The sequence below is a fragment of the Calypte anna genome, chromosome 3, assembly GCF_003957555.1.
Source record: "Calypte anna isolate BGI_N300 chromosome 3, bCalAnn1_v1.p, whole genome shotgun sequence".
Lineage (NCBI taxonomy): Eukaryota > Metazoa > Chordata > Aves > Apodiformes > Trochilidae > Calypte > Calypte anna.
In genome coordinates this window covers 82,889,993-82,907,545 of record NC_044246.1, presented here as the reverse complement: position 1 = coordinate 82,907,545, position 17,553 = coordinate 82,889,993, and the positions used below count along the sequence as shown (strand labels likewise).

Below are 17,553 nucleotides of genomic sequence, written 5' to 3'. Positions count from 1 at the left end.
GCAGGGATAGTGAGGTGGATTAAGAGCTGGCTGAGCTGCCTGCCTCAAAGGATTGTGGTAAGCAGCACAAAGTCCACTGCAGGCTGGTCACTACTGGTGTGCTTCAGGGGTCAATACTGGGGACAGTGCTATTCGGTGTCATTAATGACCCTGATGATGGGACAGAGTGTGCCCTCCACAAAGTCTGCTGATGCTCCAAAACTAGGAGGAGGGGCTGGTACACCAGAAGGTGGGGCTGGTACACCAGAAGGTTATGCTGCCATCCAGAGGAACAAATCTCATCCAGTTCGACAAAGAGGAAAGCAGAGTCCTGCCCCTGGGGAGGAATAACGCCAGCCAGCCAGCCAGCTAGGGAAGAGTTTCAAAGGGGAGGACCTGTGTGCTGTGTTGGACACCAAGCAGATCACGAGGCAGCAATGTGTGCTTGGAGCTAAGAGGGGTAATAGTGTCCTGGCCTGCATTAGGAAGAGCATTGCCAGGAGGTTGAGGGAAGTGGTGCTTTCTCTGCACTCAGCAGTGCTGAGACATCTGGACTGCTGGGTCCTGGTCGAGGCTGTGTCCAGGTTGGGGTACAAGAAAGACAGAGACTTACTGGAGCAAATCCAGTGCAGTGCCACAAAGGTGGCTGAAGGGATGGAACATAATTCCTAGAAGGAGAGGCTGAGAAAGCTATAGGAGCATTCAGCCCAGATCAGAACTTATGCATATGTACAAGGATATGTAAGGAAGGGGTACAGAGCCAGGCTCTTCGCTGTGGCATCCAGTGATGGGACAAGAAGCAATGGGCCCAAATTGAAACCCACAAAATACAATCTGAATGCAACAGGACAATTTTTTTTACTGTTAAGATGGTCAAAGCACTAGCACAGAATGTCCGAAGGTGTGGTGAAGTCTCTGTCCTTGGAGGTATTAAAAATGTGACTAGAGATAGACTTGGGCAACCTGCTTGGCTTGACCCTGCTTTGAGCAAGGAGATTGATCTACTAATTGATCTCTTGAGGCCTCCCCCAGCATAAACTGTTTTGTGATTATCCTCAAATGAAATCTTATACCTGTGGGGTTTTTTTGTCTTCTTCCTTTCCCCATCTGGAGAGGAGAAAGTACTTGAAAGACTGTATCCTGATCTTATGTACAAAGTTAGTTAATTCCAAATTGTAATTAGTACAGCAGATGTGAGCTTATTCTGCCTGTATTCTGATCTGTGACTTTCCTGTTAGCAGAGCACTGAGTCAAAGCTAATAAACCATGCTGAGAGGTGAGGTTTAGTGGATTGGTCTTGATATTGTACTGTCAAGGCTGTGTGGTTTCTCACTGGCTTGGAACACTGCCTGCAGCATGCCCTATAGGCAAGTTATGTGTGCAAGAGAGAAAAGGAAGTGCTCTCACAGAAGCTGGAATTCCTGGGTTTGAGGTGCAAGTTGCTGGGTTCAATTTATGTATTTGTAATAATTAGATCTTTATATCTGCAGCACATTAAAACAGTACATTATAAAGTTTTACAATGGTAACAAATCATTAATAAGTTATAGATAACACCAGTATGTACATGAGTTGTTCATGTTCTTCTAAATGACCTGAGAGAATATATAATTTTTAGTACAGATAATTCTCAAAGTATTTTTTAGGGACCATGTGGTTTGGGGTGGAGGGAAGTACTTTTAAGCTACTGGTCTTGATACCACTTCTCTTTCTGTGGATTGTTTTGCAAATAGTTTGTTTAAACAAGTACACAAGAACATTATAAACAAATGCTATTCTGAGTTATGTAATTTGTGGCCAGGTCACAAGACTTCTGTTGTGAAATGTGTGGCACATCGATGAAGACAGCCCTCTTGCCCCTAACATCTGGAAGTGTGTCAAGCCAGGCAGACAAGGAGGCTAAAGAACTTGCCAGACAAATTAGCTTCAAGGTATGGTTGCTGTTTAAATTTCTATTTTTGTTGTATAGAATTAAAAAAAAAATTATTGAGGAAAAGCTTGTAGATTGCAGAAGTAGTCATCATTTCATAAACCTTACAGTACAAGGGAATTTTTTTTTTAGGATAGGCTGAAAGAGAAAAATAGAAGTGGATATGTCTTGCAGTGTGCCAGTTAATAAATTGTGCATCTCAAGTGCTGATTGATTAGTTTTAATTTCAGTGGTGAGGACTTTGGTGAGAAGTGCCTGTGTTGCTTTTACTTCCATATTTTCAGTCACTACTTGATTAAATTCTCCAGAATTAGTCTTATCATAAAAAAAAATGTTAGGAAAATTTGGGCGAAGCTAACCTAAATTTGTTTTACTTTGTGATTTTTTTTTTCTTCTTTTTTTTCTTCTTTTGGTTTATGGAAGGAATAAAACAATATTCCTACTGACAAATGGTTGCAAATTCTTTTGAACTACTCTGCAGCTGAAGATACTGAAAGTTGAACTCTGGTATGGAAGTTTCTGTTACCCAAAAATGTGTTCTCTATCTTGTGTTTAAGTGAAAATAAGGTTTGTTTAGCTAAATATGTGCCTCAGAAAACTGCATGTCTTGCATGCACATTTGTTTTTCGCTGAGTTTTCCATTAAACTCTTAAATCAATTACTAAGGAAGACTGCTCTGCATGAGAGCAGGGAACTACAGTGAAATAAATTACGACAATGTGGCATTGGTGCAGAATGCATCCTCACTAAGATCATGGATGCTAATATATCACTCTTTATCATCAGTGTTCTCCTAATACTGTCCTAAAGGCTACTTCTTGTGTGTGTGTGTGTCATGAGGGTAAAGATTGCCTCCTACTGAGCATTACTGCCAGTCTTGCAGGACCTGCATTATCCTGTGTGATCTGACATCTAGACACGTTGACATGGTTGGGTCTGTGTGTATTAACTCTCAGATTAAAACATTTTTATAAAATCATATCATTATGGTTGGAAAAGACCTTTAAGATCATCAATTCCAACTGTTAACTTATCCATGCCAATATCTCAAAATATTTTACAAAGATGAGGAGATACAGGGACAGAGTTTTGAAGCTGCAGAAGCAATGGACTGCCTGCTTCTGGCTTTTTTTCAATACATAAGGGTTAGAAAGTGTGGGATTAATTTTTACTTAATGACTGTTAATCTTCTTCAGCCTAAATTCTAGAAATACCGGAGTGCATGCATATATATTTTTTTTCTTTTTTTTGAAAGAGCTCTTAACTTACATGATTCAGTTTTAAAATTAAAGACCGGGGGACAGCAGTATCTACAGAATACTGGTCTGTTCCTTGTATCCACATACTTAGCTCCACCTAAGAACAAACACTCAGCAACTGAATAATGAACGAATGCCTCAGGTTTCTGTAGCCCTTTACAATTTATTGTGTTTTTTTTAATAAGGTAAATCAGTTCTGTCCTGTGGTTGCACCTTCTCTCCCTTTTTCAAATCAAATTTTGGGGATTGGGTTTTTTTAAGCTCACTGCTTCTCTGCTTTGCTTGACTTTGTTGTTGTTTGATGTTACACATTGATTGCTGTGTTTGTAGTAAAGTTATAGTATGACTTCCTAACAGGGAATACAAAAGTTTTAATAATTTTGATACATTCCATGTCAATTTATGGGGTAAGATTTAACCTCAGATTGCTGACTGAGTATAATTTAGGAAAGCCTCTCTACTAGCAAACATGCAATCTCTGCATTATCTTGATCCTTAAAGAAGAGATTTCTTAACTTTTTCTAGATGATCCTGGGGTTATGAAAAATTACTTCATACAAGCCTTAAGCAAAATGGTGACTTAAAAAACCCAAAAATTTTGTGGCATTGAGAAAGAAATACGAAATTCATGGAAACAAAGAACCCAAACTGCATTTCCTTGTTACAGTTTTCCAGCTTCTGTGAGCCTCCACCTTTATTCCTATCTGTTTTAATAGAAAACAACGTTTTAAAACTCAGCTTTACATTGACTTGCAAGTTGGTTTGTGCCTATAAGTTGCTATATACCTTTCCAGTTGAAGAAAAAGAAAAGATAGATGACTAATAGCACATGCATTACTGTAAAATGATATGGCTTATCTACATGTTGCCATCACAAGGCATATTTTGCAGTAACATGAATTCTCCAGTCACCCTCATTATTATGTTTAATATGTTGCTCTTTCCTTGATGGCTGTGTTACTTCCAGCTTCTCTGGAAGCAGAGGTAAGGGCTGGAAAAAAGAGACTAGGTGAAAAAAAAAACAAGATACTTCTGTTTTGGGAACTTTTAAGTGCTTTATTTTTTTGAATGTTAGTCTGACTCTAGTCTAACATAATAAACAGTAGTTTCATAAACTAAAATCAAATAAACATTTTGTATGTGCCTCATAGAGATTTACAGTAAAGATAAAATGCTTTCTTCTTGGAAAATGCAGAAGTGTGAAAAGCAGTGGTCACAGGTACCAGGGAAGGAGGTTACAACTGGACATTGGAAAGAACAGTTCACTGTGTGGGTTGTCAAATGCTGCAGCCAGGGAGGCTGTGGAGTTTCTAGCTTTAGAGGTGCTCAAAACCTGACTGAACATGACTATTTTGAGAGTGGAATTGGTCCAGGTGACACCTAGGGATCATTCCAGCCTAAATTATTCATTATCACATTCTGCTTGGTTGCTGGTCCATGTTTCAGTCATAGCTTGTCCTGTCTAATATTAGGGTTCCTAATACTCAACTGCAAAAGGAAAGCAGTGTTGTCAGTTTATGAGTATTTTTAAATCTTAAATTAATCTACTGGATGTTTCAGAGACTTGTTTTTTTTGACTCTCCTGAAATAATATACATCAAGAAATAGGGAATATATTTTCCTCACACAAAATAATACCATGAAAGAATATTATTATCTTGTGATCTTACCAGCTTATTATCACTATAGCTGATTGGTTTATAATACATTGTTTGTATTTCTTACCTATTACTACCACTACTTATGTCTGCATTTGAAGAGACAGATTTTCAATTATCATCTTTATAATAAAATTATATCTAAATACAGAACTTGAGAGGTGACTTGCTTGCTGATGAAAATTGATTTATGGTCATGATTTAATTTTTAATTTAAATTTTAATTAAATTTAATATAATTTTTAATGATTTATTTTTTCTATATGTATAAATTTACAAGTGCTTCAGTTCAGGACTAAAAGGCTGTGTCCTTTTCCATTTTCAAGGAATTATTGCAGGAATATATACTGTTCAAACAGGAAGTTTGTTCATGATCTTCCACATGTCACTACTGATCTCGTCTCAGATTTCCAGAAGCATGAAACCTAAATTTCTGGGGATTTAATGCTTATTGGACACCGTAGCAATGCATACAAAAGCAGTGTTATTATAAGTCTTGTATTTTTTAGTTTTGCTCTGCTTGTGCTGAAATTTAATCAATGGAACCTGAGGTGTGTGTGCCTTACACAGTGTAGTGCTGTCCATGTGTGCCCTTTCTGGTTATGAGGCAACTTCAGTATTAGAAGCAGTACAGCAATGGTAAATTAGCACTTACCAGGGGATAGGCAACCCTGCTGAGAAATAGGCTGTATTAATTCACTTGTAGCAGCAGAAGTCAGTGCTTAGTTAAAGACACGAGAAACAGAAGTTTTAAAAATTATGTTATTTCTAGTATAAAGTCCTGGATCTTCTAAAGAATTTTCATTTTTGCTTTATACATCTATGCATTTTTTGACCTTTACATGCTTCAATGTGCAAACAAAGTTACAATTGTTGTTTTAAACTGATGTTTGCACATCTGTAGTCTTACTTCTAAAGAATAAGAGGTTCTTAAACTTCTTGGTGTGTAGCTGACATGCAGTTGGTTTACTTGATTATTACATATCAGTAAGTCTCCTATTCAGTATTTATTGAAATACTCATTCCAAAATAAGCCCAGTCTTTTTGGAGCAACTTTGATTTTGTCTCTGAAGCAAACATTTGTACTCCTTGTAGGCTGAGGTTAATTCTTCCAGGAAGTCTGATGCTGGACCCTCAAGCACGTCAGAGCTGAACCTTTCTGCCACTTCACATGAGCACCAGCAGGATGGTGCAGAAGGAACATTTCAGGATCCAACAAGTGCAACGGTATGGTCCATCTTTGAGCTTTATCAGTGCATGTGCAGGCATAGTCTAAACATTAAATCTGTCTACTCTGATATAAAATCTGTGTGTAAACTTCAGCAAACAAAATGCTGGATCTCTTTTAGAAATAATGATCTCTTTGCTCTCACTTTCTTCTCTTTTTGCAGTTCTTATTCACAGCAGTTCCCTGAATTAATAGGTTAACAGTTCATTAAAATATTGTGGTGTCTGAAGTGGTTCAATTTACCACCTGCATAAATAGATCACAGGCTTTTCAACAGAATTCTTGGGGAGAGGAAAAAAGTTTACAGTGATAATCTGTAGATTTAAAATATTAATTAAGGATATCTTCCTGTATCTTTTAACCTCTTAGGTATATCTGAATAAAATATTCTTACCATTTGAGGTGTGATGCTTATGTTTTAATACTGGTAGGCGTAGGGCTTACATAATGTTTTCAGAAGTGACTGAGGCCTGGTGTTGGGCCAGGGCAGCTGCTGTTATGGCTGTGGTAAATGCAGTCTAAATTCACTGATAAACTGCAGGCAAATCCCAGCTAAGCTGTCTTTTTTAGACATCTTTAGAACGAGGATGCAGATCATTTAAAAAAACCTAAAACACGTCAAATAGCATCAGACCATCTGTTGTGTGTTTGCAACATATTTTCAAGCTATATAGAAATATAAACATGCTAATAGCATACTTTTTTTTTTCCCCACAATAAGGGTTTTTCCAGATTGCTCAGGATTTAATAAACCATTTTACTTTATTCTTCTTATTACAAATCCCAGCTAATATAGTAGAACTAGCCAGAATATCAAGGCATTACTAGCATTTTCTTGAGGAAAAATAGTGATTTTTTTCAATTAATCCCGTTTCTAAGAAATTTATTTATGCTGATTTACATATGTTGATTTAATAATTATTAACTTAATTTTCAACAGAACAGTCTCATGTGAAATGAAACATTTAAACATATAAATGTTTGTAAAAATATTAAAAATATTTATATGAGGTAAACTGTAAATGATGAAGAGTGGATTAATGTTTTAAGATACCAGACTGTCACACTTATGTGTTTCTGAGCTGTCACATATTGAGTGTTAGGAATTTTCTGGAGCCACTGCAGAATGAGAACTTAGAGCCACATGATGGAAGAAAGAAATGTGTAACAGGAAAGGCTATTTTTTAAAGAGTTTGAGCTTGCTGGTTTTGCGTTCTTATTCATGTGAAAGTTAATAGAAATATCTTCAAGGTAGAGGAGCAGAGGCCTTCATCTGCTAATAGGTTTGAAAGAGTGTCTGTGTAAACCCTCAGACCCTTTCTACTCATTTTGGCTTCTTACATGTGTGAAATCTTTTTCTTCATTTAGTTCTTTCTGTCTAAAGACCTAATTCTACCTCACAAAGTTGTGTTAGATGTGAGCAACATTAGAACTGTATTTCTTCTCTACTTGTATTAAATCTTTGCCACTTATTCTACTAATGTGTGTAATTAAAAGCTATTGTGAGAATAAGAAGGGCAGACGTAGACCCAATGCTGAATCCTTGTATTAGTTTGCATAGTAATTCATTTTAGTGTAGAATATTTAATGTGCCTTGCTCTGAAGTCATGGGGCTCCTATATCCTGCTACAAAATAAAGAGGAAAAAATAGCAGTTATCATGCTGAAAGGATGGAGTGTTACCTTTCTTCTGCTCTTGGAACAGTTGTAACCAGTCTCCTTTAAAAAAAAAAAAAAAAAAAAAGAGATGGTAAATAAGAGCTAAGGAAAGTGTCTAACTGTAGGTGAAAAAAATGAAGTCTGTAGGCTATGTTTTACAAGAGGAAAACCAGTCTCCTACGAATAGGTTCAGGGATGAATGAATTTGTTCTTTTCAGCAATGCTTTTCTATTCTGTCATTTTTACCTTTAAGCTTCTTGAAAGAGCTGAGGTTTTTGCAATGAATTAGCGATAGGACAATTGAGTACAGGGATGCCCACCCTGGGATAGGTTTGACTGAATTCTTGTGTGAAGAGTAGACTAAAATGTGTCTCTGGCATGGCACTGCTTTGAGTCTGTTCCCTGTTCCATGTGGGGAAAGAGAATTTCTCATTCCATCAGAAGAAAAAAATATTTTGAATTAACTTTCCACTCTGACAGCTTTTTTTAGAAAAAGGAATATAGGCTCACTGGCCAAATAAGTACCAAAACTTACAGTATTTCAGCTAAACTTTTCAGCTAATTTTTTTTTTTTTTTAATTTCAAAACTAAGTTTCAAGTGGTAATTTGTGTTTTAGTAATGGCAATTGGTATATTAACAGCAATGCTATCATAGCATGAACTGTTGTGTTACATGGTACCTGAGTCTTACAGATTTTTGCCTGTGAAGAGAGAGTGTGATGTAATTGTTGCATATATTTGTTTATACATTTGTTGGATAAGAGAACTTCGTGGTCCTGACTTTTGGGATCACTGCCTGACCTCATCTTTTTGGTCACTTCCCTCCCTCCTCACTTTTTGTCATCATTTTGCCAGACCAACAGCCAGTATCTTGGTGCCACACTTAAAATTACTACAGTGTCTGTTTAGGTTTAACTAAATACCTTCCCAGTGCAATGCTGGGTATGTATTTCCTGAGTTCCACCTGTTTAGAAAGGAGACAAGAGGGATGGAGATTGTCTGTCTCTCCAGCACAGCATGTGGTGATGGTGAAGGGGATTTTTCACCATCTTTCTCTCCTAGTACTATGTACTTTTCTTCAGGACCTACTCATTGGTTGCTCCTGTTCACCTCCCTGTTAGCAGTGACAGAAGTGTGCAACACTAGTGCAAATGTTGCACATGGGCTACATTTTAAATTTTGTACACCTATATTAATAGAGAATAGTTATCAAGTATTTCAATGATTTATGTTTGAGGGAGGAGAAAGGAGGGGTGGGGGATGATTCTCGCATCACTGATAGTTGTTTCCTAGGAGGACTTTTCACAACAATATTACTGAGGTTTGCAGGTGCAAGGCAGTGAGTACAACAGCATGAGAATCATAAAATGAACTGTCATGGGAGCTGTGGAAAATGCTGCCACAGCATCCTGGGTGAAAAGATACAGATCTGTAAAGAACAGGCTTTGAGCATTACTAAGGCTGGAACAACAGGCTGTGTATAGCACTATGCAGCACAGGATTTGCAAGGAGCCTGAAGCCAGTGCAGAAAGGTCTTACAAAACACCTCTGACCAGACTACTTCTGACAATATATGTGTGCATGTCTGCTAATAATTGGTCATTGATTATTGTGGGAATCTCAAAGCAATGGATTAGTTCAGCTTTGGCTGACGCACTGACGCACTCAGTCTTCTGTTGCCCTGATGTATCTCTCTCTTTTTTTTTTTAAATATAAAGTTAAAGCCTGGCAAGTGTCAGTGAGGCTTCTCTTGAATTACAAGTTTGTTCACATCGTGTGTGGCACCTTGTCTCACTCAGAACATGGTTCTGTTTTATTTTTTAAAAATTTGCAGCATTGAGAAGAAACCCAAATGTGTGAATGTCCGTGCTGGTTACTTTAGTTAGTAAGTAAGAAGGATCAGGAATATTTCTAGAATTTTTTTTAATTCCTCTTTAATATTACTTCAAGAAGAAAAATACTTAGCCTGCAGAATTTGCACTTCTTGCTTCCTGAATTCAGTTCTTTCCCTCTACCCTTCTGAAAGATAGGAGTGCAGGTGAATCTAAGAACTTGATTTTCAAAGGCTTAGCTTCCTATGTATTATTTTCCTTGGCATGAGGAGCTTTCAGGAGGCTTCATTGTGAAGCTGAATGACTTTATTCTTCAGTGTAATGAAAATCACAGCAAGCTGCTCATTATGTTCTTAGCTTTCTCTGCTGATGAAAAAATCTTTAAAAACATTTTTCTTTGAAGCTACCCAAGGTGTGCTTGCTTGCTTAGGCAAGAAACCCATGTAAACAGGCAATTTGTTAAATGGGGTGAGCAATTACATAAGTACTTCTGTGTGTCCATGGAAGGATTATTGATATTGTGTCCATCGACAGGCTTTTGCTCAGAAGCAAATACAAAATGGCCAGAATTCCAGTTTTAACTGCTGTAATGATCATCAGTCCTTTAGAAGAATGAAACACTGGATATGCCAACACTTGAACCTTATCAAAATATTTATTTCAAATAATTGTGCTGTATCACTATTTTAATGTTAAAATGTTGGAAGTTTGAGCCTTGTAGTACTGCAAGCAGGATTATGCTGGTGGAATATCAGAACCCACAGTTTCAATCTTACAAACTGAAAAGTTATTTTCTTTAGAATAATATTCTCCTGAGCTGTACATTAATTGCCATCACTTTTTTTTTTACTAAATAAAATGGTAGATTGATGTTTGACCAGTAGAGGGCAATAAGTATGTGCATTTTTTCCCGGAATGGCTTTGGTATTTTGTGTTCAGGGTTGGGGTTTTTCGTTGTTTGTTTTTCCAGTGATGGTGATGAGAACAGACTTTTGGACCCAGCTGTCCACAGGAAGCAGTGCAGCATTGCTTAATTACAATTCTTTGGTCTTCTTCCTTTCTTGCCATAGTACAGGTGACTTTATAAGTCCTCAAAGACTGAACTATATTAAGGATTATTAAGGATATCTTGAACTGCAAAGAGTTAAGCAAATCCTAAACAAAGAAACTTGAAATCTCTTGATTTGGAGCCAATCTAGGATGCGGACGTTGTTTGACTTGCTTTTTTCAGATTGTTTTTGTCCTTAGAATGGCTTTTTTAAAATTTTTTTTTTTATTATTTTTTTAAGGATTTGCAGCTTGAAACAGAGTTCTCAAGACAGTGTATGAACAAAAATGATGTCTATAACAACCTCATAATTGCGAGTGACGTGTTTTGTCGGGCTTTCAAGTATCAGTAATTATCCAAAGAATCCTGATGATTGTATTCCTTGCTTGTCTTTAGCAGTGTCTTGTCTCACAACTCTGTATTTTTCCTTTACAGCCTGAAGCTCAGAGCAGCAGTGCAGCAGCCAGTCAAGAGCATACTCCAGCTGTGCCCACAAACACATCTGTGAGCCCTCGGCAGCGCCGTGCCCAGCAGCAGAGCCAGAGAAGGGCTCCGTCTTCTTCCGACTTTAATCGGGTGCAGCAGCCAAGGGTCAACACAAACCACACTGGGTCAACTCTTCTGATTGTCCTCCTGACTTTTGCCTTGGCAGCTCTTATATTTCGTAGGATATGTTTGGCTAATGAGTATATATTTGAGTTCTAAGGTTGTTTCTGTCATGACAGCAGCGACTTGAATGCTTCGCTGAACATTCTCTGCTGGTTATGATGGGAGAACTGTTTACAAAGGTTACTTTTTGTATTTACACTTCAATCCTTATGAATGTTGATGTACCTACAGATACTTTTAAGAAAAGCAAAGTTGGATGTTTAACTACAACAAGTGTTAGCTGAGTGCCTACCAGAGACTTGGAGAAAAAGTGCAGTGGAATGGTAGCATTCAGGCGTGTAGGAGGGGAGTCAATTTGGATAATTTGTCAACTAGAAAAAGACAATTTTAAAAAAAGTGATTGCTTCGCTTTTTTGTGGAACATAAATTGAATGAATCACCCCTTGTAAGTTATTTTAAGATTTGGAAATGGAGAAGGAATTCTGAAATGAAACACTACTATGTGTTTGTGTCCAGTGAACTCTTAATTTAGAGTTGGTACAGTTTTATAACCACTTTTATTTACCATGACAAATTTCTAGAGGGGGAGCACATACAAATTGGTTGTGATGCTGCTTTGTGTGTGTGGTTGGGGGAAAGGAGTAGAAGGGAGAAAGAAAGGGCCAGAAAAACTACTTATATTATTTTGGTTTTTATTTTTTTAGAAGAAAGATTGGATAATCTTATGCAAGATTTGAATGTCCTCTTCTAATATTCTCAATTGTATATTTTGGTTTTTTTTAAATTTGAAGATTATATAAAACATGTCTATTCTTGCAATAGTTATAAATATGTAATATAATTATTTACCCAGAGCTATTGTCTTTTAATTATACCAGAAATATACATAATGTGTTAAACTGAATGTTTCATATGAGGTTTTATTTACTAAAGAAAACACTTAAACTCTCATATATGTGAACATGCTTAAGAGAAATATTTATTAAAACCTTGGTAGTAATAAAGAATTCCAAGCCAGTCTTTGGTTATGTTTCAAGTATCACATTGCCTTTTGTTTGCTTGGGTTGGGTTTTTTTTTTTGTTTGTTTGTCATCCCCCATGCCCCCTGTCTTTTAAAACCTAAAGTCATTGTTGGACCCAGAGGCTTCATATGTTATTAGTTTATTTTAAAATCCCAATTGGTAATATTCATGCATGATGTGAAATTACATATATAGGCAAGAGACCTACAATTGGAATTTTGAGAGGTTTTGTCTTGAAAGCTTAGGTGTTGCAGTGAAGTAGAAGGAAGCAGTCAGTGGGATATTTTTTCTCTTATTATTCAGTTTTAAATGTATTCTGGCACGTTTATTTCAAAGACAAATTTCCATTTTCTGCTGTAAAACATCATAGCACTGACGTAAGTGAAATTCTCAAGTTTCTCAGCAAGTATTCATCAGGCTACCCACAGCTTTCCTAAATTTTGTTAAATACAGTACGTACCAGTGTTTGGAATCACCAAAGTAGCTATAGCTACTTGTAAAATAAGGAAGTGCAATTGAGTGCCCAAGGGGGATATGGAAGCTTGAAAAAATCCCAAACTGAAATACTTTTTAGACCTTGTGGGTTGCTTGCTGATGAACTTGTTTGCAGGTACAGCGGAACAAGGACCAAAGAACAGATTTTCTGAAGTTCACACAAAGGTATGTAGTTTGCTCAGCAGATAATTACACATTCTGCAGAATAACTTGATGACAATACGTTATTTGTTTGTTACCTAATTTGTCTCTTTATTTCATTAGAAATTAAAAACAAACAAACCACATACACACCCTCAACTACACACAAAAAAAAAAAAAAAAAAAAAAAAAAAGTGATTCTCTAGATTCTGTAACCTTTAAAATAGGAGTACTGTGTTTCCTAGATGGTATGCTGCTGGGAGACTTGTTCTATTCTAACATTGCAAACCTGGGCTCACAGAACAAAGTTCTCCAAGAGGTCTGACCCAGAAGGCAGCTTTGTTGGGCTTTGACCCACTTGCTCCTCTGGAAGCTTTGCTCTGAATGTGGTTTTCTTTTCCTAGAGCCTCGCTGCTGTGCCAAGCAAACTTTTGCTCTTGTAGCTCTACCACACACTGGTGATGAGTAAAGCAGTTCAGTCTTTTGCAAAGAGGCAGTGTATGCTGCCCTTCCAGGGGCTGGAGTGTTTAAAGTTTCTGATTAAAGAAATGGCTGCTCTGTGGCTTTTCATTTTGTATTTTGCCTGATTGTGCAAATACCTGTTTGAAAAAATAAATGTGACTTGATCTATGTGAAGAGTCTGTTGAGCGTAATGGCCCTTTGGGGGGCTGCTGTGTTTTGATTTGCCTTTGAAAATTTTAAATAAAATAATTTTCTGGGGAAATAGCTCATTTTTTTGTTTTCAACAGCATAAAGAGCCAGAGTAAATAGGAAGTTAAAACCTCAAGTGCAACAGACCCCGTCAAAAATCCATACGTTTTGCAACAGTATTCATGTCTGAAGCATGGCACAGGCGGTTTCCGGGTGAAACAGATGCCAGCCGAGGGAAGAGAAAATCTGGGAAGCCTAATGAAAAGGGACAGCCTGGTTTTGCAGTCTGGCAGGAGGGATAGCACTGCCCTGAGATTAGGGGATTGAGCAAAAAGCCGGCGTGCAGAATTGTGGGGTTTTATATAATGGCTTTAGTAAAATATCCTTTAGGGACCCAGCGGAAATGTTTGGTGAGGCAAACTTCACCGAGTAATGGCCAATCATGACGCAGTGGTGAGGGAAAAGCTTTGAGCAAGAAGCCCCTGGAATCCTGCGGGAAACATCAGGTCGGGGAAGCAGCGTCTCTCCCGCCGGTGGCAGCCGAACAGGAGCCGTGGGGATTGGATTTGATTCAATGTTGAAAGCCGGGGGCACTACAGGAGGTTACTGGAGTGCAGAGTGCCCAACACCTCTTTCCAGCAAGATGCCTGATTTCACAAAACTTCTTTTATTAATCTTGTGTTTAGTGCTTCTTGTGGAAAGCAGGAAACACAGGAGGAGGAGGTGGACAAGCCAGCTGGAGGTGCCAAGGGCAAGGTAAGGGTTATAAAGCACATCTGTTTCCTGTCCTGAAGTGCTATAAATACAGTACTACATAGACCTAAAAATCTGCCCTGTCAGTGCCTTTGTGTATATTCTTTGTGCAGACAGCTTTATGGAGAATGTTTTTAGAAGAGTCACTGGTACTATAATAGGTTTTAACTGCAAATGGACACCTTCAATGCTAATGCTCACCCTTAATGAGGCAGATTTTGCAGAGAAGTTGATGACTTCAGCATGGATTGTGGTAAATAATATTCTTAGCCATATATATGAATTAATGAGAGAATTCAGAGAAGTTGCACTTCACAGAGATACTCGAATCTGCATATTGTTTCAGCACTTTTTCAAGAGCAGGTGATACACTCTCTCTCTTCTCTCTCTTCTCTCTCTTCTCTCTCCTCTCTCTCCTCTCCTCTCTCTCCTCTCTCTCCTCTCTCTCCTCTCTCTCCTCTCTCTCCTCTCTCCTCTCCCTCCTCTCCCCCCTCTCCTCTCCTCTCTTTCTCCTCTCTCTCCTCTCCTCTCTCCTACTCTGTTTCCAAATGTCTGTGCTAACATTTGCTTGAAACTGCATGTTTTTCTCTAACAATTTGAGGTGAGGGTGTTGGTTAGCATGTGTGATGCTAATTAATAATAACTCCCTGGAAGTTACTCAGGGGTTGTAAAATTGAAAATATATTTTGAAGAAATGCATGGAAACTTTAAAAAAAAAAAAAAAAGTATTTTAAAGTCAAGCAATGGCACAAGAAAGAGTTAAAGTTCTTAGTAAAGTTTATTAGATTTACTGTTCTGAGATTTGACTGCAGGTTTACATTAGAAAAGATAATCTTCCAAACCTGTCAGGCAGTCCAAAGTATGTTATCTTTTTCTGTAGTTATGCCATCCAGTGGCAATTATATCTTACAAGATTGTTCATTGTTAAAAGGGCTCAAAAATAAAATGGGGTTAATCCCTCTCATTAAATGGCTTCACTGAGGCTGGGAACCTTCATGTTTTATTTTGTTGGGGTTTGTTTGGTTTTTTTGCTTAACACTCAATACTTTTCTAGGGAGTGTTGTGCCTTGAAAGTTTTACAGGGAAATATTATGATATAATTGAAAGCAAGGAATACCTAATATGGCCTCAGATTTGTACTATTTACGGAAAAAATACAGTAGCATATACTTTTAGTGACATAAAGGTTATAAATCTGGAACAGCTGGAGCCCAATCCTGGAATCCTGAAGCTAACTGAAGTTTTGCCACTGATTTTCACAAAACCTCAGTTATTGAATGGAGATTTTAACTCACTGAACTCTGAAATTTTTTCCAAGTCTATTTCTGGGCAAAATGGTGTATTCAGCAGTAGTGTTTTCTAGCAAACCATTCACATGTAGAAGAGATCATCTGTTCTGGAGTAACAAAACAGTATAAATCTTTCTTCTAAATGTGACTTTGGCCAAAAGTGGTGCCGCTGTCTGCCTTTGTAAGTTGTTTGAATAGTTTGTACTTTATTTACACAGTGCAAAAGTAATTAACAATTTTACAGTGATGTTGATTTTTGTTATGTTGTGTTAGAGTGGAAATCAAAGCACTGCTAAAATGATTTATATAAATGACTTTACTGTCAATCATGACTGATACTATTTGGTTTCCTGTGTAATAATGATTTTAGTGAACATTTTTCCAGCCAGGTAGAACCTGAGATACTGTATGGTTTTTATACTTACCCATTTGCATTTCCTATGCTAACAATGTACTTATCTAAGTACTTATGAAAGTAAGTATTAGAGGCTATTAAATGGAAATGGCATTTTAAATACAGAGAATTCTGCAATACTGGAAAAAAAAAACCCAACCCAAAAAAAAGAGTGTATGAAACAATGACATGGTGAAATTTCCAGTTACATGTAAAATGAAGTTCTCTATGGGACTTTTCAAATAGAAGCAAATGAAAACCTGTTCTGATGCTGGTATTCTAATCATGTAAGAGAAAGGAGCAGAGTGTCTTTATTTTTTTAATAACTGCATCATATGTCTGTATTTCTCTCAATGAGTTAACATAAGAAATACAGTAAATATTACAGTAAACCTTTTAACCCAGAAAACATACTTCTGATCCTGGGAATCTACATCTTCTGAGACTGATATTTTGTTGTGTCCTTTAAGGTGATGCATCAACCTGATCTAAAGATCTTTATATGAATTTCAAGATACTAGCTTGGGTTGTGCAAGTTCAGAACATCCTCAGTTCTGTAGATCTTTGCTGAAGCATGGTGGCCCATGGAGCTCTGAGGGCTTGGGGCAGCTGTTTCTGCAGGCACCCAGGCAGCTCTCTGTCAGGTGTGTGCAGAGGAGCTAAGCCTGTGCCTTCCTGCAAAAGAATCATAGAATCATAGAATTGGCTGGGTTGGAAGGGACCTCAGAGATCATCAGGTCCAACCCCTGATCCACTACTGCTGCAGTTACCAGACCATGGCACTGAGTGCCACATCCAGTCTCTTTTTAAATATCTCCAGGGACGGAGAATCCACTACTTCCCTGGGCAGCCCATTCCAATGTCTGATCACCCTCTCCATAAAGAAATTCTTTCTAATGTCCAACCTAAACTTCCCCTGGCACAACTTGAGACCGTGCCCTCTTGTCTTGCTGAGAGTTGCCTGGGAAAAGAGACCAACCCCCTGTGGCTACACCCTCCTTTCAGGGAGTTGTAGAGAGTGATGAGGTCTCCTCTGAGCCTCCTCTTCTCCAGGCTGAACACCCCCAGCTCTCTCAGCTTCTCCTCACAGGGTCTGTGCTCGAGTCCCTTCACCAGCCTTGTTGCCCTCCTCTGGACCTGCTCCAGGACCTCAATATCCTTCCTAAACTGAGGGGCCCAGAACTGGAAGGCTGTGGAGTTAGGAACCCAAATTAAGAAATGTCAGGTTAAGGGTTACCTATGCATCCCTTATTACTTCCCTTGTTTTATGTTAATATTGGACTAAACTGTAAAGCATTATTTTTGCTATGAGTGGTAGCTCACTAAGCATGCAGAATGGTGGCTAACGTTTGCTTAACTAGAAACTATGGTGTCTCTTTTCTCTTACTCCTGCACCCCCTGCCTTACTGGTGATGCAGCTCTTATTCTAAGAGGTGTGACTTTGAGAAGCAGCTGCCTCTCTGCAGCATCCCTGTGACCATTGCCTGGAGCAGCTCCATGCTTTGCTCTGGAGAGCCCAGCTTTGCACAGGAGGTTGGTGTGTGCTCCCTGAGTGTGATCCTGGCTTTCTACTTTGATGGTTAAATTTTCCAGGGATATGGTCCCTG

The 17,553-nt window shown here is 38.1% G+C and overlaps 2 protein-coding genes across 3 annotated transcripts in view; both read left to right on the top strand.

Moving 5' to 3' along the window:
- Positions 1-13,017, top strand: part of UBE2J1 (ubiquitin conjugating enzyme E2 J1) — a 29,523-nt gene extending 16,506 nt beyond the window's left edge. The window contains exons 6-8 of one of the 2 annotated variants that reach the window (XM_030448097.1): positions 1,781-1,910; positions 5,922-6,053; positions 11,028-13,017. In XM_030448097.1, coding sequence (XP_030303957.1) covers positions 1,781-1,910; positions 5,922-6,053; positions 11,028-11,297 — 532 coding nt within the window. In that variant the 3' untranslated portion in view covers positions 11,298-13,017. The remainder of the gene's footprint in view (positions 1-1,780; positions 1,911-5,921; positions 6,054-11,027) is intronic. The other variant, XM_030448098.1, reaches the window with a different exon arrangement.
- Positions 13,018-14,138: 1,121 nt separating this feature from the next.
- Positions 14,139-17,553, top strand: part of LOC103529920 (gamma-aminobutyric acid receptor subunit rho-2) — a 32,375-nt gene continuing 28,960 nt past the window's right edge. The window contains exon 1 of the mRNA XM_030447482.1: positions 14,139-14,266. Coding sequence (XP_030303342.1) covers positions 14,154-14,266 — 113 coding nt within the window. The 5' untranslated portion in view covers positions 14,139-14,153. The remainder of the gene's footprint in view (positions 14,267-17,553) is intronic.